General features: G+C 50.5%; 1 protein-coding gene across 2 annotated transcripts in view; it reads left to right on the top strand.

Moving 5' to 3' along the window:
* LOC149345160 (glycerol kinase 5) overlaps positions 1–22,692 on the top strand; it is a 178,668-nt gene that overhangs the window by 60,172 nt on the left and 95,804 nt on the right. For both annotated transcript variants that reach the window (XM_089546470.1, XM_089546469.1), the window contains exons 4-5: positions 5,199–5,274; positions 16,593–16,686. In XM_089546470.1, the coding sequence (XP_089402596.1) occupies positions 5,199–5,274; positions 16,593–16,686 (170 nt within the window). The remainder of the gene's footprint in view (positions 1–5,198; positions 5,275–16,592; positions 16,687–22,692) is intronic.

The following is a 22,692-nucleotide window of genomic DNA, read 5'->3' as shown; positions in this document are numbered from 1 at the left end:
ATTACAAATCCACGCACCAAACTCTTCCCACCCCGTGCAAAGGGCTGGGGAAGGTCAACGAGCGGGTACTCCTGCGCCTGCTCACCAACACGCTGTTGTGCCCGGCAACTCTACAACATTTCGATCCTCAATTCGACGGGCGGTACTCACACTGTGAGGAGGTGTCTGACACCTACCGCATGGTGTGGGCCTGCCAGCAGAACCCATCCCTACCCCCTATCCCAAACCCCACCCGAGAGGACTGGGAGGCGACCCTGTCCGGTTGCTGCACCCTCGAGGCCCAAAGGACCTTAAAGGGGTGGAGACACCAAATTTTGAAGCTATAAAAAGCCTGCTATGGGATTCCTATGTATGCAAGGGCACTCACAGCCAGGTGTTGGACGCAACAAACGTTTAAAAAATATTGTAATTTGGTTCCAAAAATTACCTATATGCTCACTCTCATGATCTAGACCCATCGCAGCGCCATCAACCATGACGTCACAAGGGGTGTAGAAAAATTGAAGTTTTAGTGACGTCATACCAAAATACCGTGACGTACGATGAGCGGGGCACAGCCGCGTGAGCGCAGTCGACGCACCAGCGAGCCGCGTTTGCTGCTAACGTTACGCCACTCGCTCGGTTTGCGGCGCGCCGTTGCGAACAGCGTCGCAACGTCCGATTGCAGCTCGTTGCCTGCGTCCGGCCTGCTGGATGTCAACGGCGGGCCGCTCGCGGCAACCACAACAACGGGAAGCGGCAGCCAATGCGAGCGCGGAGAGCGGCAGCGTCATGATGACATAAGGCGCACTGCTTGGAGCCGGGCGGCCTGCGCCAGTCTTCGTGCCGAACGCCGGCATCTGAAGAACGCGATAGTATTGTTTGTTCACGTTCATAGCAAACCCTGGGATATAAGAATATCAAAAATGCATCGTTTCTGACGATCGTTGGCAAATACCGAGTTCCTGGTAGAAGTGATGACTGCGATGCAAGCAAATTTCATCCCATAGCCGGTTTTGTGCTGCTGCTAGCTGGTGCGGTTCGCCTGCCGTCTGCTAGCTCTGTTGCTGAAGACGTCGTGGAAATCGAACATGTCTTTTATTATGGGACGAGTTCACAGTAAAGGGGTGCCGAGCGGAGCGCGTTTCTGAGCGCTGGCCAGTCCCGAAGCGCCCTCAGCTGCGGAGTCGATGCGAAAGCAGCTAGGTCTAGCGACGACTAGGGCAGTCTGGGACCAGCGCGCAGGTCGTCGGCCGGCGTTTCCGCAGGCAGTGTCGCTGCCGAAAGATCCACTTTTAGCACAGTCATGCTGTCGTTTCTCGAATCTAGAAAGCATCCTTTCTGCATGGCTGTTTTGTATTTTCTTGTGCGGACGTGAAGTACGCCGAGTCTGCCGGCCGGTAGGTCAGCCTGGATACCGTCTGCCGACGTCATAAAAGCGAGCTAAAGAGTGTTCTTGGCGTAAATAATAAACCATGGGACAAGAAATGTGCAGAAAAGTGTCATTTTTGAGGATCGCTGACCAATACTGAGCTGCTGGTAGAGGTAACAACTGTGATATATTCTTGCCACAACCGCGCCTAGCAGCTGCCGCTGGCGCGACGTTGGGGTCCGGCTCGCCTGGCGCCCGCTAGCTCCGCTGCCAAAGGCGTCGAGGAGATTGACCATACTATTATTTTATTGTGAGATGATTCTGTTAACACTACAGCTATTTGTGAAAAGTAGGCCTTTTATTATAGCGCAGACGACTTCCGAAGCGCCGGCCGCTTGCTAAACAGGCTATAGGCCTAGCGACGACCACGGCAGCCAGGCACCAGCAGAGCTCGTCGCCCGGAGCGCCCGCGAGCGGTGCTGTTGCCGAAAGCTCCCAACATAAGCAGACATGCTTTGTCGCTGCTCGAGTATAGCTGGCAGTTCTGATAACAAGGCGATCTTGTCTTTTCTTGTGATATTTGTACACCATCCCAAGCAGCGCTCAAGTACTGCTGCACGGCAGCGAAGTGTGACACCGGCTGTGGGCGCAGCTTGGGTAGAGCAGCGCAGCGATGCTTACTGGCATTTTGCAAAGTGTTTCGCATCCTCACGCGAACCCGCGAAGGCGATATTAGCGTGCGAACAAAAAAAAAAGTCGATGTCCTCACTCATTGGAATCAGATCTGTCAGAATCCGAGCTGCTGGGACTAGACATGCAGTTGTTTGTTTTCATGCGCTGGTCAGCACGTGTGTGAGAAAGCAGACGATGCAGCAGTAGGTGCGCCACAACTTTTGTGGGCCCACGTGACCAAGCGAAGCAGTTGATCTTCCCCCTCTGTGACGTCACTGTACAACTCGGCGTTCCGAAACCGAAAATCGTTCACCTAAAAATGCTATAATAAATTATTCACTGTGGATATATGAATCATTGAGTGTGTATCATGCTTCCTGGAGCCATAAGAAACGTTTGAAACTAAGAACGCGCGAACCACAAATTTGGTGTCTCCACCCCTTTAACGCAGCGCGCCCGGGCTGCGGCAAACGCCAATGGGGTGCCTGACTAGGCATCCCACCTAGTGGTTGTAAGGGCGTGACCCTTCAGGTCACGACCCCCAACACCTCTCCCTATGATTAAATAAATGTTTTCACCACCACCACCACGCAGAAAGTTCCAGATGCTCCTCGAAGCCACCCCCGGCCTTTTACTAGTGAGGACGCGCTCCCAGCGCGAGAAGGAGGTCGCGTCTATACTCAGTTCCTGTAGTTGAGCAGCGCTGTACCAAAGGTCCGATAAGTGCACAGGCAACGTTGTGACGCTGCGGAATGTAGTGCCAGGGTAAAATAAGCATGCGGGATGCCATTCGTTAATTAAAGAGCGCATTTGATATCATTTTCATATCATTTCATTTCATATCGAGCCTTTACTTACGCTCTCGTTACATACGCTATTTACCGAGTTTAGTGTGCGCGACTATTACGTTCCCTAAACATCGTTTCCAAATGGCGGCGCTCTTCGAAGCAGAACCGTTCAACTTGGACGGAATTCGTCGTTGTTACTGGCGTTTTCAGTACGTTCACTGGCCATAAATGGCACATCAAGCTTTCGCTTCGTCTCATCTCGCCTATAACAAAACGTATGAGTGGTAACTTTGCTTTATTTTTTATTTAGAACGGTTCTGCCTCTTGTACTGCTACATAGAAGCATCAGTTTGTTGGCACAAAAGCGTCTTGTTCTAACAACCAGATGGCAGCACTAGGCAGAGCTTATCGTGGTTTCTTCGTTTGCGTACGCTGAACTAAAAGTCCGAATGTGACATTGCGTAACGTCCCGCAAAATGCTTGCGTTTAGCGTACGTAAGCGCGCATACGCTTACGCTACGTAGACATTTTTACTCCGTTCTAACCATATCTGTTTGTGCCGCGAGCAGACGACACCGAGACGACAAGGAGAGGAAGGGGCAGATTTAACGCGCTTTCCTGATAGGCTGAGGACGTCTGTGTTCGGTAGTGCTGAAGGTGTTTATGGGAAAAAGTCTAAGCACGCTCTTCGCTCGACGATCACGTGACTACGGGACGCTTCTGATTGGTTTACCAACCTGCACCGAAGTTTGCCGCGTTGATGAAAGAAGATGGAGAGGTCATAATAGGCGAAAAAAACATTATGGGGTGCAGTGGACGCCGGGTGACGCAACAGATGCAGCAGCAGCGCCACTAGAACACCTTAACTGGAAAGAATAACCATAGAGTCATTTTTTTATTTATACTATTTCTACTGCTGCCCCAAGCCAGCAGTCCTGCGCTTATTTCTGTTGCCTACGTGTTTTCTTGTGTTCTGAAAACTATGAAAACTACGTGTTTTCATTGTTGGACCAATGTTTACCATATGAGTGACATGCCACAAAGAAAAAAAGCGATTCTCACTCTTTGCTTTTTGAGTTAGAACAGTTGTGACAATTCATATAAACGAAAGCCAGATAATACTCAACTTAATGTTTCCCATCGGTCTGGTGTAAAATATTTTAGGATTGTCGAATGCACCTTATAGAAGGGCGAAGTTTGCTTTCTGGACACGTTCTCTTCTCTCATGTCTGTTTTGTCACGGATATAGTGCAGTTTTTACACTGCCTAGGGAAGCTCTCGGTGGCTAAGTCTGCGCGTTAAGGCCTCTCATTATGCCTAAAGAAAACCATGGCGTTTCACACTAAAGGTGGGGCTGAACCGTGTCCGGAGCCGGTTCGGAGTGGTTCCTCTGGATCGTTCAGGTTGGGTTTCACCGCCAAGATTGCGAAAAAATATGGATTCTGATCAGGTCTGTTTCCGGGCAAAAAATGCGCGTTCGGTTCCGGGATCGGGTTCAGTTCCTGTTCCGATTTGACACCCTGGGATTACATCGTAACAATGCTACGTTTATGAGGCAAACCTCCTAGGAGTGCTGTGATTGTGTCCATGTGAGCCTAACGCTGAGTATCTATTTGTGAAAGTTGGAAATTGCGCACTATTTGAAGAACTTAATCTGCGCTCGGGCATCGCGGCGCAGGTATACGTATTCCACGCTAGAGTCCCCATTTTTGGGCCCAAGAGCGAGACACGAAACCTCATCCTCCCGGCGTCCCTTCTGTGGTTGAAGTCTACAAACTAGCATAGACGGTGGCGTCCTTTTATTGTGCAAGCAATACTACTCCCAAGAACGGCCTTTCACATAGTGGCGGCCACTTGGCGCGTTTGACCTTTAGAATGTTCCCTGACGTCATACTATACATAGTGACGTCACAGCGTGACGTCATACCAGGAGCAAAAGACGGGCTACCAACTCGGCTCGTCGGGTAACGGCGGCCGCTTGCCACGGCGCGCCGCGCTCCTCCCGCTGCAGGCGCTAGTGACGTTATGGCGTGACGTCATACCAGGAGCGAGAGACGGGCTACCAACTCGGCTGGTCGGGTAACGGCGGCCGCTTGGCACGGCGCGCCGCGCTCTTCCCACTAGAGGCGCTGCACATGCAGTATAAAACACCTGCTTTCGCAACCTACCATGCAGCTTAACCAAAGCTAAGGCCCCGCCAGTGTCTTTCCTCTAGGTATGAGGAACCCACTTAACTTTGTTCGTTCTACGAGGTACAATAGAAACGACCTCCAGCTGTGCGCTGTGTCACGCGGGCGCTGTTGGCCAGTCACAGATGCGGAAGGGAAAGTAGTGTGAAAGCGCGGAGGAATTGCTATGCCTTTTCAGTGCGTGTCTCTATTGCGCAGATTCCTCGGTGCCAGCGCACTCCGTGCGGGCCCTGGGCATCACCACGCAGCGGGGGACGTTCGCCTGCTGGGACAGGTGAGAGGCAACCGTCTTGTCGCAGGCCGGCGTGGACGGCTTACGGAGCGATTCGAACGCTGTTCGTGGCCCTGTCTCCTCGTCCCGGCCCCGCACTGTTTTAGCGTGTGCGCCATTTTGCTTGACCGTTGGCTGGAAAATGAGGGCTGTGGTTTAGTCAGATGAGGCGAAGGCTGTCGAGCGACCTCGGTGGTGAGCCAGAGGCGTGTCTTTGAAGGCCCCAAGAGCTCGTGGACATCGCCCTCATAAAAATTGTCTTCAGACTTTCGATAAAGTTGGCTTAGACTATTGCCTTCGCAAAAATCTTTGTCTCTTCGGCTCTTCATAGCCTTGAGACTGTCTACAGACAGAACTCCAACTAAAAAAAATTAGCTGCGGTTTAACTACTGCTGAACCTACTTAGGGCGCGAAAGCTATGACATATCGAACAACTATACGCGGCATGGCGCTTGTAACGTTGAGTGCGTTCCGGACACTGGATAGGCAGAGCGCCCACCCTGCCACCCTGGCAGGTGGCAGTTAATGGTTGTTCGCAAAAGTTTTCTCACCAAATGAACACTGCGGCCTGTTGCTGCAGTTCCGCGTGTCTGCCACAACGTTGTCAGCGCTAACCCTTGCAGTCCACATCTCTCTCTCACCACGCCACGTATCTCAAAGCGCGATTCAGGCATCCATTGACCCCGGGAGCAAGTTACGCGCACATCCTTTCCTTAAAAATCATCAAGTCGGAAACGTTGCCAACGAGAACGTCAATGAACACAATGAACGCCGATGGCCTTCAGTGCGGCGTTTCTGCCACAACGTTGTCAATGCCAACGCATGCAGCGCACATCTGTCACTACCGCCACGTAGCTTAAAGCACGACTGAGCTTTCCACTGTCTTAGGGGGGCCTTTCCTGCACATTTCCTTTGCTTTCCAAGCTCCCGCTCTGCACGTTAAAGAATCCTAGGTGGTTGAAATTTTCAGAGCCATCCACTACGGCGTCCCTCATAGCCTAGGGTGTTTTGGGAGTTATACCGCCATGAAAAAATCAAATCGGTTACGTAGCTTAAAGCGCGACTATGGTGTCCACTGTCCCAGGGGGCCCGTTATGCACCTTTCCTTCCCTTTATCTGAAGGTCAAATGAAGGTGAAATCTCCAGACACCGTGACCTTGGCTTTACCTAGCTTAGTGAAACATTCGCTTCAAAAGTGTATGGTCATGAATCTGAAGACTATATGCAAGAATCTACGAATCTATAGGATGTGTGTTGTCTATACCACTTAATTTATAGGTAAAAGTGTATGGACAGTCTATAGGCTGTTTCACGAAATTTCTTGAAGTTCACTCCGCCCCCCCCCCCCCCCTTTTATCGCCCCCCAAGCCTGGGCCACTATGTAAACACGCCGTATCCCTCCCTCTAAGAGGGAGATTTCGCTACGCCGTAGACATCTTTCAGACGCAGTCGTGGAACCCTTGTACTGCACAGCTGTTGGCGTGATTTCTGGCAGCCCTTCTGTCAGCGTGCCGCCATAAGAAATTGATCAGCGTGCGTGCGAAGGAGGCTCGTTGATTGCGTGTTCGCATAAATCAATGCTAGGCCTTTTTTTGAGCAGCGGCGAGCACTTTTTTGTCGACGGCCGTTTCGAGACAGTGCATGGGTTTTTGCGCGCCTACGTCCGGCTCCACATGGTCCGGGACCATTTCGACTATTCCACTGCGCTGGTGATCGGTGGGTGATGTAGGCTGCCATAGTGTGGAGTATTGTTGAAGAAGCCAGAAACTGTTGCATCGTTCAGCACCTACTGAACAAATGTAGTAAAGCTTTCACAGCGCCAGAGGAACAAGTTACAAGAGAGAGCGACGTGGGACGACCGCTCTCTGACTACTCAAGGCTTCCTTGGCTGACATAGGACACGTTTTTTTTTTTCAGAGAGCTGAACATTCCTTGCTATTCATTACAACCAACAGGTCGACTAGCTGTGGCTACTATCCCCATTCTCCAACTTTTGCGGCAGGAAGCTGGAAGTTTGTAGTTAAAAGAAGGGTCACTTACTCCTCTACGTTCATAAATCTTTCCCACCGTGTCCGACGACTCGCCTACGTAGATGTCGTATTTTCTGCTGCCAGCAAGCTTAGCTGTTCCAGCTTTCCAGCCAGGTTAAACAGCCTGATAAGGGAAGCGCGTGCACTATAGGGCAGCAGAACGCGGTTCGTGCTTTCTCCAACGGTGTTGTCTAAAATTGGGAGCTGGTTTCTATCGATGCGGTACCACGCTCTATTCATTAAGAGACCACTCCCACCGAACACGTAGCTGCAGCTGCAAGCTAGAAATGACCAATAAACTAACTACACGCGTCGCCTTCACCGGCCGGTTTCACGAGTGAAATGCGTGCGTCGGCACCGGTCTTTGGGCGCGGATCCCAGAACCTGCACTACAACGTCGTTAACCTCAATACTGCAGCAACCTCTCGTTTTCGGTAAGAACAAGGGACCAGGAACTTTGTTTGGAGTTCAGGGAGGGGGGAATCAAGTCTTATCGGGTTTGTACATCCTGTGCTTATTGGTATTTATTTATATTGTATTTTAATATTTATTTAATGTTGCATTAAAATTATATGATTATAATTATAATGATTTATGTAATAGGTACAAGTTAATTTACAGTGATCACTAATATTTTAATAAGTTGATTTCGTCGTTTAAAATTTCATATATTTACTTTCTTGCTGTTGCTGCATTGTTATATGCACTTTAAAAACGGTTGGAAATTTCAGAAATTCCACAACCGTGCGCTGACCGCGCAAATGACAAACTGGAGGGGGCAGTTAAGCTCTTCTCTAAGGCTATAACGCGTTAGCTTTAATGGATTGCTGCCCATGCATGCGGAAGTGGTCTTTTCCTACTACTCAATAATAATAGCGGGTGGTCTTCACACCTGCCTGCCAAACCGCCGCGGTGGCTCAGCGGTTATGCTGCTCGGCTGCTGACCCGAAAGACGCGGGTTCGATCCCGGCCGCGGCGGCTGAATTTCTTTGGAGGAGAAATTCCAGAGGCCAGTGTGCTATGCGATGTCAGTGCACGTTAAAGAACGCCAGGTGGTCGAAATTATCGGAAGCTCTCCACTACGGCGTCTCTCATAGCCTGAGTCGCTTTGGGACGTTAAACCCCATAAACCAAACCATAAACCAATCATGCCTGCCTGCCGCAGTGGTGCAGTGGTTAAACGACGTGCCACAGTCCCCGCAGGCGGCTGTGTCGTATTTGAGGAGCGCGACGTAGGCTGCGTCGGGAACGTTGGCCAAGAGCCTGACCGTAACCTTGTCGCACCCGGGTGCAGTGCCCCGCTTCATCTGGTGGACGGTTAGTCCAAGTGTGGAAAGAAGTTCCGCAAGCTTCCTCCCACGCGTGTACTCCCGGGGATACCCCCAGAGCCTGCGTGGGGCGTTGAAGTCGCCGACGATAAGGAGCGGATCCCTGCCCGCCACCTGCATAGGTTGTGTGAAAATTTCACTGAACGTGACGTTCTTAACTTTCGAGGGGCAGTAAATATTTAGGATGTGTACAGTTGGGTCAGACCGCTTTAGGGGCAGCGCCAACGCCATTGTGTATGGGAAAGGTGGTGTTGCGGGGATTGTGACCTCCTGCGCAGTATATTGCTTGTCAGCAAGTACGCATGTCTGTGTGTTGTATTGAAATGTAGTGTAGTTTGTGAGTTTGGCACCGGCCCCGGGATCTTGAAGGGCAACCACGGCGACGTGGAACTCAATGGTCTCAAGGTAGACGCGGAGATGAGCCCGCTTCTTGCGGTTCTTGAGACCTCTGCAGTTCCACTGTGTTAGTGTAAGCGGCTGAGTTCTTGCTCGAGACTTAGGGTTGGAGGCCATGTTCGGAGACGTAGAGTGGGGTTACGCTGTTAAGACTGCCCAGTCCTCTAGTGCCTGGCGCAGACGGGTAAGAGTCTTTCGAAAAGTCAGACTCAACGGGAACGACTCTTGAATTTTAAGGGGCGGTTAGCCACTTTGATGGGGCCTACGCGTTTAAGGACGCTAAGACGCTCTTGTATCCATTTTTGGATAATGTGAGTTACGGCTTGTGTCACCTGTGCGATGACACTCTCCACCTGACGCGCGATGGTATCGTGGATAATTTTGAGGAGGTCAGCCAGTTGTGTTTCGGTCGCGGTCACCCGGGTCTCCGGCTGCGGCGCGACTCTCCAGAGGAGTAGGAATCTCCCTGTCATGTTTTCTTCCTCGCCGCTCTACGAGGGCGGAGTAGGGAATTGGGCTTTGAGCGAGTTAAGCTCGCTGGCTAGTTTGTTGTTTTGGGATCGCAAGAGGGCGAGCTCGCGCCGGAGTTCCTATGTCTCGGCGGCGCATGTGGGGGAGGAGGGGAAGGAGAGGAGGCGACCTTGGGTTCGTTGCGGGCGGCGCAGCGAGATGGAGCGCTGGGAACTCCGCTTCTCCGGGCGTTGCCAGTGTTGTCGGTAACGCGTTACTTTTCTCGGTAACTTAGTAACGTACTCGTTACCATTTCGGAACTGTAACGGGTAACGTACTTACGTTAACATTTTCCGGTAACGTGAGGTGTCACGTTACTAGTTACTTTTTATTTCAATTGCCCCCTCCGCCTATTTTTCAGAAAGAAAAAACGCCGAGAATGATGTTGCAAATAAACAAAATCTACCGGTGTTCTCGACGACCCTTGTTGCGGCTCGCATACATGCCAAAAAACACCTGCCCTTGACGACGCACTAAACTAAAAGAAAAGCACGAACACGCAGTCACACACTTGTTTTCACGCCCAAACCATTCACACATATAACCCTCTAAAGAGTGGAAGCATGACGAACCACAAATGGACTATTAGCAGAAATCTGTAAGTCAGATTTCTGCTAATAGTCCCCCCCCCCCCGAGGAAACTCAGGAATGTCACCAGTTTACTTCAAGATGGCCCCAAGCCCAAGAGAGCCGTCGAAAGAGTACAATGGTACAGCACAGTAAAGGGGATTGCAGTCAACCGGCTGTTTCTATCTGCAATTGCGGCTACGTTTCTGGTTATTGAGTTCTTAAGCGAGCGAAGCTGACTTTGAACACCTTGACGTAAACACTCGCATTTTTGCGGTAATTATACAGGTTCAAGAAAAAAATTGTTTATATGCGCATATATATATTTTTTCCGGAATTTATTGCTACACAATTTCCGCGCAATTTCGTAAGCAGAAGCACACCAGAATTACTGTAAATTTGTTGAGTTCAGCTATGTTTTCTTTGTGAAGTAGGAATTATGGGAAGTATGAGCTTTATAAAATTGTTATCTTGAGCTCTTACAGCGAAGACGCACTGATTAAAATTTATGGCCATGGAGTAACGGCAAAGTAACGTGCGATACTTTTTTTCGGTAACGGTAATGGTAACGCGTTACCTTTTCTTGTAGGTAACGTAGGGCGGTAACGCGTTCTTTTTTTTTTAGTGTAACGAGTAACGTATTTAGTTACTTTTTTTCGGTAACGCCTACAACACTGGGTGTTGCTGCTGCTGTCTTGCTTCGGTGGCGTGCTGGGTACTGGCTGCGGAAGCCTGATGAATTTCCCGGTGCATTCGCGGGAGCTGGTGAGGTGCGGGCCCGCGCAGATCATGCACATGGGATTGTAATCGTGGGGGGCCATCCCCTGAATACCAATCCCCACATTTTGGCCACAAAGACTGCTTATTTAGATGCTTCTTTCGGGTGGAACAGTTGTCCATCCGGTGCCCAGTGTGCCGCAATAGTAGCACGCTGGCACTGTCTTGTACTCTTTGACGGGAGTAAGTTCTGCGTTGTAGTGGACGTAACGCGGAACGTTGCGTCCCTTGAAAGCCAGCACAGCTACGTTGGACATCCAGAGCTTATGCACATGGTCTCGTTCACCACCGCTCCACCGCACACTATGCTTTAGGAACTCACTGGTTTCGAGGTTATGCACCCCACGACACACGTCACCTGTGAACTTGACGTGTACGTGAAGCGGGAGCGGTCCTTTGCTGGGGGTAAGTTGAATGTCCGTTAGCAGCTTCTGAAATACCTTGAGATTCTGCATGCCACAGATATGATATTTTGTTCCCAATTGAGAGAAATAGTGATGGCGTCCATGTGTTGCCTACCGATGAGTTGGGAAATGGCAGCGGCGAGGTCACCTTGTTGAACGGCTGTCTTCAAGGCGACCATACTGCACGGCCTCAGCACGATCACGTAGTCGTAAGGATTCATCCTGACCGTTGGCCTTGGCGTCCATTCATTCATTCATTCATTCATTCATTCATTCATTCATTCATTCATTCATTCATTCATTCATTCATTCATTCATTCATTCATTCATCTTTATTCGACATCTTTACAGAGGTCTGGAGCACAGACCAAAAGCTGAAGAAGACAGCTTGACGGGGTCTGTGCCCCTTAACAATTCATGTGCGTACTGTTGTGATTGTACTTCTGGCCACGTGGGCCCGATCAAGCAACAACCGTGAACAGTCGACAAGGCCGACAACCTCGCCACGGCGGCGGTGCGGTGTAGTGCTTGTGGTGCCCCCCTCCTAGCCTAAGTGGATTAGTGCAGCGGACTTCCTTGAGCAGAGGTGACCACGGCAGCAGCGTGACCACGGCAGCAGCGGCGAATGCCGAAGATGCGAAGGGGCTTAAGTGACAGCGGCAAACCGCCGCGCGGCGCCATTCAGGCCGAGTGTATACCCTCGGGTCGCCGAAGGACGGCTACGCACAGTCACGATGGCTGTTAATTGAAGACGGCTGTGTCCTCGCAGGGGTCTCGTGTTCTGGACATCCGGCGGGGAAGCACGTTCGTTCACCTGCTGGTAGACTGCGGGAGATTAATTTCCAGCCGTGTCGGATTAGTCAGCATCTCCCCCTTCCCATCGACCGAGCTGCGAGAGAGCGGAACAGCCCGCACCGCCCCTGCCGTGGGTGGTAACACCAGCGTCCACTTCGGTCCACAGTGCTCTTCTAACTTTATTACCCAGCCAGGGATCTGGGGAATCCGAACCCTATTTAACTCGGCTGTGAGTGTGGCCGAGGGAGAAGCCTGCTAGCTCCCGTCGACTCCGGTTGACGAAGTTCCCTTCCACTGAGTATCATTCTCAGTTGCTCTTTGTAAATAATGTAAATAACTGTATAAAGTTTTCGTTGCCTTCCTCCGAACTCAGTCTGTTCTTAACCCAAGTTTGTTCTTTTTCGAGCTTTGAGGGGGCTGTGGTAAGTCTCCCAGAGGTGCACGAGTCGAGAGTCTAATGTGGGGGTGTCCTGTGTTGCTTCAATGTGTCGGACGTGTGTGGAGACATTGGTCATGAGTGAGCTCACCCATTTGTCGATGTCTGTGATGGCGGTGGCTGGGGTGTCCGTTCGCAGCTTGCGGATGGCATCCCGATTTGTTAGCTTGTGTGTAATTTATTGCGGGCTTATTTAAACGGGACAGCGACAGAGATAATATAGTGTAAATGTTTTTAGCTCGACAAAGCGTCTTTATGCGGTACTATTTTGGTATGAATTTTTATTTGGTCTAGTCAGTTTTGTTGTTCCTATTATTTGTTGTATTTCTGATACTTCGGCTGTGGATGAAAAGCGCGGTTTTCAACAGTCCTCTTTCTACATTTTTGTGGTGCTATTGAGTTTTTTTTTTCATTTTACTCCTGTAGTGGGCCACTTGTGACTAGCTACAGTTTTTCTCATAGCCATGAAAAGACATATTCCTACTTTCTCAAATTGCTCTAGGAACTTTTTCTTCATGTTCAAATTCATATTCATCAGGTGTTTCGTGCTTGTCTCCATTTCTCACCTGAGATGACTTTAACACATTTTTTTTGCAAATAAAGGCTTTAACACCGCCTCTTAAGTTGCTTTTCTTAAATACACGGGTCTGCTGTAAAACGCATGGAACCTGCTCCAAATCGGCCTTTTGTCGGTTACAAAGCCTGCTCCGAAACGATCATGGTCATTTCCACCACTGGGAACGGGGTTGAAAGTTATATTTCCACGAGATGTACTACATATATGAAGGTTAAGTGCAACTTCATTATCGAGCTGCAGTTACGATTGAACATTCGTTCACCCCTATAGCTGGAGATGCATGTAGGTGGAGCACATATGGCAGGTTCTCTCAGATCATGAATGGCAGTTTACCAGTAACCCTCTAGAGACAAGTATACAACAGCTGTGTCCTACCGGTACTCACCTATGGGTCAGAAACGGGGAGGCTAACGAAGAGGGTTCAGCTTAAGTTAAGGACAACGCAGCGAGCTATGGAAAGAAAAATGCTAGGTGTAACGTTCAGAGATCGGAAGCGGGCAGAGTGGGTGAGGGAAGATAGGCGGGTTAAGGATATCCTAGTCGAAATCAAGAGGAAGAATTGGGCTTGGGCAGGGCATTTAATGCGAAGGCAAGATAACCGCTGGTCCTTAAGGGTAACGGAGTGGATTCCAAGAGAAGGCAAGCGTATCAGGGGGTGGCAGAAAGTTAGGTGGGTGGATGAGATTACGATGTTAGGGGAGTACGGTGGCCGCAGCTAACAGAGGGCAGGGTTAATTGGAGAAGCATATGAGAGGCATTTGCCCTGCAGTGAGCACCGTCAGGCTGATGATGATGATGCATATAAGTTGCATTTCTAAACGCTTTCTTAAGGAGGGATGCGGGACAAAAAATTCATTTTGACAATAAAAAAATTCTAGGGCCGATTTAAGATTCTCCCTAATTCGAATTTTGAGCGCTTGTGTTGTGTCTTCTCTTCTACTTTGGTCCTCGTTTTTGGCGGTAACTTCATCATGAATAAGATTCAACTCGCCCAACTTTCAACCTTACTACTAGTCCTTATTCTTCATATGATCTCGGTTTTACTGTTGCCTGCACCACATATCTTCACTGTTCAGCCTCTATCCGCAAGTTTCCGCGCAGGAACAAAGTCGCTCCACAGTGCGAAAACAAAAGCTTCAGAGGCAAAAACTCCAAGTGATTTGCCACTCACACCGCTACATCCAAGAAGGTCCTACCTATGCAGCATATGTTTTTAATTGAGGAAAAAAAATCCTGAAATAAAAGTGCGGTTCCTACAATCTTGGAAGCCGTTGTTCTGAGTTCGCATTTCTGGTTTCTGGACCGAATTTTTGCAAAGAACAAGAGAAGATATTTATAATCCACATTTGTTAGGTTTTTATGCTAAACGAAAGCTCAAAGTTCTAAACAGTAGTGGCAGCAACAAAAAAGTTTCTTTTAAGTGGCATGATTTTTAGTAAAAATGGCCATGAAACGAGAATCTCTTCCTCTTATGTACGTGTGGTGTTCCTGGGCCACCTATGCGATAAAAGTGAATAAATACTAGTATTTTTAAAATGGTACTTTTCATAAACTCAAATAATCACTTGCTCCTTGTGATGCAAGCACTTTGTTACACCCGAGACACAGGATTGAAATTTAGCTTGTGCTCAAATGGTGTAAGGATACATCGTCCGTGAAAATTTTATCAAAATCAGTGCAATTGATGACGTCACCAGACCTCCGAAGCCCCTGTCCTGCCCCCGCAGTGGAGAGCTGCGTCTCTGTTCCTCACAAAGGTTGCGCAGCCTTCCCATTCATCCAAGGGGTGCGGGCCCAGCATCGCTTTGGTCGCGTCTCTCTGTTGCCGGCGGTTAGGTGGCACTCAAACCTGTACACAATGATTCGTCACCGATTCATTCCGGGCCCAGCACCTCGCATATATGTATGCATGAATGCCGTCAGTGGCGAATTTCTGGCCAAGAGAAACGTACCCAAACGTGTTTTGGTTTAGTTTATACGGTTTTAACATCCCAAAGCGACTGAGTCTATAAGGGGTTCCATTGTGGAAGGCTCCGGATGATTTCGACCACCTTGCTTCTTTGACGTACAGCTTTTGTCAAAAGTTTGGAGCCCAGGGGGTTTTCTTTTGAGCCACACGGTGTGGTTCGTAATGCATCTCCAGCGCTCCAAATTTCCTGGACATGAGACGTTTTTTGGTACTGCCTCCTGCAATATGCAGGACTTCCATGAATGCTCCTGGAGTCCCAATATAAAGCTTAGAAGTGAACCCCCTGGGCTCTAAACTTTTGACAGAGACTGTACACTTACATCGCACAGTGCACACATTGAAATGCGACCGCCGCGGTCAGCAGTCGAGCAGTATAACCACTCAGGCACCGCGGCGGCTCTCACTGCTGAAAGTGCTCTGAGCGGTGGAAATCAGCCAATAAATATAATCAGGCCTAGTTAAAAGACGACTGTAGAGTAAGGTGCTGCGTCGCCACCACCAGCTGCTTACAGGCGACGGCCAAGGGGCAGTCAAGGCGGAAAGCTGGGCTAGTTGGCGTGTCATCATTAATTAAAAGAGCTGCGCATAAAGCTAGGACACAGGCATAGGAGGAGACAGGACGAGCGCTAAACGTCAGCTGAGGATTTACTGCGACAAACAGGTACATAAAAGCACTTCGGTGGCACACGCGCACAGTGGTTTAGAACGAGCACAAACTAATCAAAATGTGGCAAACTGCTCCTGAGATACATTTCTTAGTTTTTGGTCAGGGCAAGTGATGTCGCGCAGACAGTTATCCCCTTCCCTGTTAACGTGATAAGCCTTACAAATCTCACGGCCTAACCTTGTGCCTCCCCTACCAAGCACACACGGGGCATCAAACGCCAGCACGCACCTCTTACAATGCTTGGCCAAATGGCCGCCTCCACGCCATTGAATCCACCAGCGTGCGGTGCTCTCGTAGCCGTTCATTTAGGCAGTGTCCAGACGGCACCACGTAGCACTTACCGCAGGAGAGCGGTATGCGGTACACAATGCCAGCAGTGCAAGGAACGAACTTGCACTCGTGGTTTATGGTGCAGGCCGGTTTCTTCTTCTCGTTGACGGCTTTGCACATGCGCACCAGCTTTTCAGGAGCAGTGAACATGACGTTCACACCGCACTTCCCACCAACTTTTCTGAGCCGGTGCGATAACTGGTGCACGTAAGGTATGGCCGTACCCCTTTTGCAGCTTTCTCCGGCTGCCACGCCAGGGCAACTGCCTGCCCTGATTTCTTTCATTCCGCCACAGCCGTCACTGTGTCCTCAGCGAAACCGGCCTTCTGCAACCGGTGCACTTGCGTTTGCAAACTGACCTCAATCTTATGCCGGCAAGACCTCTGGAGAGCGCAGGCAATTTTTTGCAGTGCCCCGTTTGAGCAATTTTGAACGGACCGAATTATACGCTGAAATTACGTTTTTTGTGCGTGGCTGATACGACCACGAATTGGCCACGAAGGGTTTTCACAGCGGTGTCCCTCTCGGTGCGCAGGCATACGGGTCGTGCCCTGCACAAGTTCATCTCCTGGAAGGACACCCGCGCCGAGCCCCTGTGCCGCCAGTGGAACGCCTGCATCCGGATCAAGGTGGGGAAGTTAACTCCTTCGTCCCGCACCGCCAGCGAGATGTGTGTGCTTTGACGGCGCTTCCCACGGCGCGTCTGTACTGTGTGTGTGTGTTAAATAGCGCTCAGTGATAGCGTATTTTATTTTTAAAGAGTGGCTACAGTGTAGATCAAGGGCAGAAAGCGATGTACAAAACAAGTTTCCTCTTATTTAATGTTTGTGAAATAATTGCCTGAGAGAAGGTCCTCTTCACGAGATGTAAGGGAAGCGACTGTAAAAAATGTGGCAGATGGGCGGAGATTGACCTCGGGAATGCGACAGATACGAAGTGGAACGCAGTGGTAGGTGAATCACTTAGCCTTGCAGTAGGGAATGTTGTGAGGCATTGAAATAGGTTTGTGGGAAATTGCTGCGGCGAAAGAACTAAGACGGAAGACAAGGGCTCAGTTTGGTTTCCGCATTTATATTTCTTTGGTCACTTTTGTGGCGTCCCGGATGTATTTGAACAGAATAAAACGAGTGTATGTAATTTGATCAAAGAACGGTTAGCGCGATGTGTCCTCTCCCTATGAATGAAGCACAGCTCCATGGTGAGGAGACGTGCCAATATTTTAGGCTGATTAGTGTCTCAAGAAGCATTAATCTTACCGAGGACTGAACGCTGGCAATTTGGTATCGATAACATCGTAATAGCACTATTAATAATGCTGCTAATGTGAATTCTGCAAATTGAATTAGTCGTAATATAACCATTACGCTACTTGCAGAATTGTAGCAGAGCAGACATTTGGGCTAGTTGGTGTGAATGCATGGTGGAACAACAGCGCAAACTTAGACAAAGACTGGCACTTATTCTAAAGGATTGTAAATTTAAGGAGTACGGACTGCAAATTTTCTTTGTGTGCTCTACCTTTGGAATGATGATAATAGTAAACTGAATCAGAATTCGCACCAGTTGCGATTTTCAGCAGCGGCGGTTATCCCGGCCATGGGGACTCCGTTCTAAGCATCCACACGCGAACCCCCCTCCCCTCACGCACACACTTTTCGTTGTCTGGTCTCCAACGGTGCGAAAGCAGTTGTCTGGTTAGTCACGTCTTGTCGCGGAATTCCGGCTCGGGCGTCAGTGGAGCCAGCCGGGGGCTCGGCGCGATAGTTCACGTTTTGTCGCCGCCTCTGATTCGTGGGTCTCGGGCCCCGGGCTGTCCGGGGACGGTGAGGGACAGAGGGGTACACTACGGGGGGACTGTGGAATGTCGCGGAGAGCAGTCGAGGTGGAGATCTTGGATGTGGCGGTGTGCTGGCTAACCGCGCGTGTGTGTGAACTGTCAGCCGAGAGGTGGTCGGCTCGTCGCGAAGTGTCTGGGCAACGAGTAGCGACTCCGGGGACCCTACATCGACAGCCCGAACAGCTGAGTCTCCGCCACTCTCACATTTACGAACTATACCCTAAATTCTTTCCTTCAAAAGTGCCTTGCATTTGTATTTCCTCTCACCTGTCATATATGGTGTTGTGTGTCAAAGGGAAAATTTGTTCCATCTGTCCTGTGTCTATGCTGTGATATTCTTGACGACATGATGAAAGTGTTGTTTCTCTTTAACTAAATTCTATTCACTCTCAATTTCCGACTCCTGTGTCGTGCCTCCGGTCAGCAGCTGATCAGGCGTGGACTTATCGCTGGTTAGCCACTCGGTCCTACTTAAGATCTGGCACCTGGGTGGAGCTGTTTGTCTCTCTACCCTGAGAATTGGTAACAGAGAGTAACAGCCCATTGGAGGCGTGCTCCCACTTCGTGACAAACTGGCGTCCGCGACAGGACCCTGTTCTAACCCCGACTGGCTGTGACCGCGAGACAACGACACAGCCCTATACGTGCTTTTTGAGTTTGATTGCCGGTGTGAGATACGATGGCAGAAGCAGAACGCTTTGTCGCACTCGGTAAAGAGTTAAGTTTGGAGGGAGCAGAGCTTCACGAGTTCCTGACAAATGAGAAGGCGGTGGAACGCGAGCGGCGTAAGCTGGAAGACCAGCGAGAGGGAAAGAGCGATATGCGCGCGAGAGGGAGCGAGATGCGCAGGAGAAGAAGCGCTCCGAGTGAAAGCTCCAAGAAATTGAGAAAGAGATGGCACTGCTTCAGTTAAGGGCGAGTGCCAACATTAGCGGCAGTTCGGTCAGCGAACCGAGCTCGTCAACGATTGCAACCCGAGCACTCGGAGTGCGTCCACACAAGTTGATGGCCCCATTCGATGAAAAAGGTGATGACCTAGACGCGTATCTGACGCGGTTTGAGCGTGTTGCGGTAGCCCAACAGTGGCCACGGTAGCAGTGGGCCACTGCGCTGAGCACTTGCCTCGCGGAAGTGCCTTGAATGTGTTTGGCCGAATGCCAGCTTCTGACTCGAATGACCACGATCAAGTCAAGCTTGCGCTGCTGCTCAGTTTTCGGTTGACAGAAGAGGGATTCCGCCAGAAGTACAGGAACGAAACGCCCAACGACCACGAGACTCCCTCGCAGTTTGTATCTCGACTGAGGAACTACTGGGGAAGATGGATAGAACTGTCGAAAACAGAGAAGTCGTACGAGGGGGTAAAAGGGCTTACTTTAGCCGAGCAATTGTTAGAAAACTGTGCACCTGCAATGGTCACGTTTATTAGAGAAAAGCGGACCATGGACCTCAAAGAATTGGATCAGCGAGCAGATGAATACGTGATGGTACGAGGGACCGTCAACTTCGGCGGAAAAGGCTCCACTAATGACAGTCTGGTCGCAGGCAAGATGACCGAACAGCCGCGTGGCCCGGGAACGCGTTCACGGTGCTAGATCTGTTCGCGACCGGGGCACATGCGGCACAGTGCAGGGCGAACTGTGGCCCTCCAGTGCAAAAGAATCAGACGCCACCCACCTCCAGAAACGTGTCTGCATGTATCCAGGATGGCTATTTAAAATTAAAGGATGGACAGCGCGTCCCATTCGGGAACATGACTGCGTTGGAAAAGACGCCCGACTTGCCGGTCGTAGATGAGCTAATCAGTGGAAGAAAATGTCGAGTGCTAAGGGATACAGGTTGCAATATGGTGATCGTCAACCGCAGCTTCGTGAAGGACGGAGAAATGACCGGCGTCAACCGGGTCGTCTGCTTGGTAGACCGCTCTGCTATGTTACTTTCCGAGGCCCGCATTCAGATCGCAACCCCATACTACAAGGGGGAGTAATAGCGGGTTGCATAGAGGAGCCCCTTTTCGACCTTGTTCTCGGAAACATTAAAGAAGTACGACGCCTAGGAGCACCACATCCTGAGTGGAAACCGGAGGACTCGAAAGAGGCAGAGGCTCCTCGTAGTCAGCATCATGATTCATGCGACAAGGGCCCCGACCAGGTTACCATGCCCACAGCGGCGGTCATGACCCACCAGCAGACGGCCCGACAATGCAAAGTGGGATTCCGTAAGCTACGGGCGCCTACTACTCTCCCTGTCGTCAGCCCAGATCAAATGAGGCAATGCCAACGAGAGGATAGCAGCCTCCTAGTTTCCCGGACGAGCGGAGAAAGTGGACAAAGTGCAAGGGAGGCGGTTCGTACAACTTCTGTCTTCATGACGGCCTGCTATACCAAGAGTACGTTCCGGACACCGGAGCGAAGACGACCCAGCTCGTAGTGCCCTAGAAGCAATGCAAGAAGGTCCTCCACTTGGCAAATGGGGGGCTGATGGCTGGGCATCTCGGTAGAAAGAAGCCAAGGGATCGCTTTCTCACATACTTCTTTAGCTCGGATTACATGGAGACGTTGGCAGGTTTATCGCACCGTGCGACATATGCCAGAAGACCGTGGCGCGCGGCACAGTGCAGAAGGTTCCGTTGGAGCGGGTGCCTCTCGTTGACGCCCCCTGTAGCAATGTCGCTGCCGATATAGTGCGATCCCTCAGGCCTACCACACGCCGAGGCAACCGCTACATTCTGACGCTGGTAGATTACGCTACCCGTATTCCAGAGGCAGTAGCCCTACCAAAAATTGAGACAGAGCAGGCTGCCGAGACACTTGTACACATATTTTCGCGGGTTGGCGTACCGGAAGTCAAGATGTTTTCGCTTCAGTTTGAGTAAGGAGTCAGTTCCTCAATGTGTGCCTACTTAATACCTGGGCGCGCCTGTATTCTGCTCTATTTTCTCACTGTGTTTATGCTTGTATTTCGCAGCCTTATATTTGTGTGTCTGCGCTATGGCTTCAGTGGAATGTTCTTGTGTATCATACGGCGAAGCATGCGCGTCTTCTGTTTTGGCAGAGTGGAATGTTATCAGCAATACGCGAGGGTGGTGAAACAGAATTCACGTAAGTTGCGATTTTCACCAGTGGCGGTTGAGCCCGGCGAGGTGGACTCCGTCCTAAGCATCCCCCCCCCCCCCCCCTCGCGCACACACTTTTCGCTGTCTGGTCTCCGACGGTGAGAAAGCAGTTGTCTGGCCAGGGACCTCTTGTACGCGGAATTCCGGCTCAGGCGGCAACGGGGCCAGCCGCGGGCTCGGCGCGGGAGGTATCCGCGCGATAGTTCACGTTTCGTCGCCGCCTCTGATTCGTCGGCCCCGGACTCTCTGGGGACGGTGAGAGAGAGGGGGGTACACTACGGGGGGACTGTGGAATGTGGCGGAGAGCAGTCGAGCTGGAGATCTTGGATGTAGCGGTGTGCTGGCTAACCGCGCGTGTGTCAGCCGAGAGGTGATCGGCTCATCGCGAAGTGTCTGGGTAACGAGTCCGGGGACCCGACATCGACAGCCCGAACAGCTAAGCCCCCGCTACTCCCACATTTACGAACTATATGTACTCTAAATTCTTTCCTTCAAAAGTTCCTTGTATATGGAATTCCTCTCACCTGTGATATTTGGTGCTGTGTGTCAAAGCTGAAATGTGTTCCGTCTGTCCTGTGTCTATGCTATGCTATTCTTGATGACGTAGTATAAGTGTCGTCTCTCTTTGTTAATTAAATTCTATTCACTCTCATTCCCGACTCCTGTGTCGTGCCTCCGGTCAGCGGCTGATCAGGCGTGGACCCATCGCCGGTTAGCCACTCGGTTCTGCTTAAGATCTGGCACCTGGGTGGAGGTGTTTGTCTCTCCTCCCCTAGAATTGGTAACAGAGAGTGTGGAGCCCATTGGAGGCGTGCTCCCACTTCGTGACATAAGCGTGGTCTACGTGCCTACGTAGACCACGCACGTAGTCCATACGCGCCTATACCTGGCATGTATGCAATATTGGTTTCAACCGCCGCACTGTATCTTTGACGTCACAGCTGGCGCACGTCTGGCGCACAAAAAAATGCGATGTGATTGCTGTTCGCTCCCTCGGTATTCTGGATCAAGCGGCAGGCTGGTGTAAGAGCAGGAGCGAATTAAAAGGAACTCGCAGGTTTGGTGAGCCTCATCCGACCTCAACCCTGGCAGTTATGTCGTAGCTGTAGTTTTGCGCTAGAAGCGGAAATCGAAGCTCCATGAGAAAAAAAAAATCAGTTGTAAAGTGTTTTCCGGTGGCGGGTGAATCTCACGTGGACTTTTCCGTTCAGTGATGTCTCACGCACTATTAAAAAAAATAAAAAAATAGGGGCGATCAATTTGATTGATGCGGAGAAAATGCGATAGCATGCTTCTTTCATTTACCATTCAATTCCAATTCTGAGTTCTATTCCAATTCTGAGTTCATTATTTTTCACTCCCCAGTATTCCATTGCTGATTCCCTTAGAATTCCGACTACGCCATCACACAAAAGGTGTCACGATCGCGGCGAATGCTCATGCTTCTACCAGCGCAGTGGCGCGCAGTGGTTAAGCGATGCATCACTGCCCAGACAGGTGGCTGCTTGAAACACAGCCACCGGTAGGGCTCGTGAGACACAGGTTTCTCTTCCCGAACAATGCCAGAACGAGTAGCTCCTGTAGGCCTTATTTTTGCACAGATATTCTTCGGGAGGCTGTGTGTTTTGCACGTCGGCCTGCTGCTGCAGTCATTTCCATTTTTTCGCAGCCATTCTTCAAGCGGCG

The sequence above is a fragment of the Amblyomma mixtum genome, chromosome 5 (genome assembly GCF_055824585.1).
Source record: "Amblyomma mixtum isolate Tamu chromosome 5, ASM5582458v1, whole genome shotgun sequence".
Lineage (NCBI taxonomy): Eukaryota > Metazoa > Arthropoda > Arachnida > Ixodida > Ixodidae > Amblyomma > Amblyomma mixtum.
This window is presented reverse-complemented; position numbering and strand designations above follow the sequence as displayed.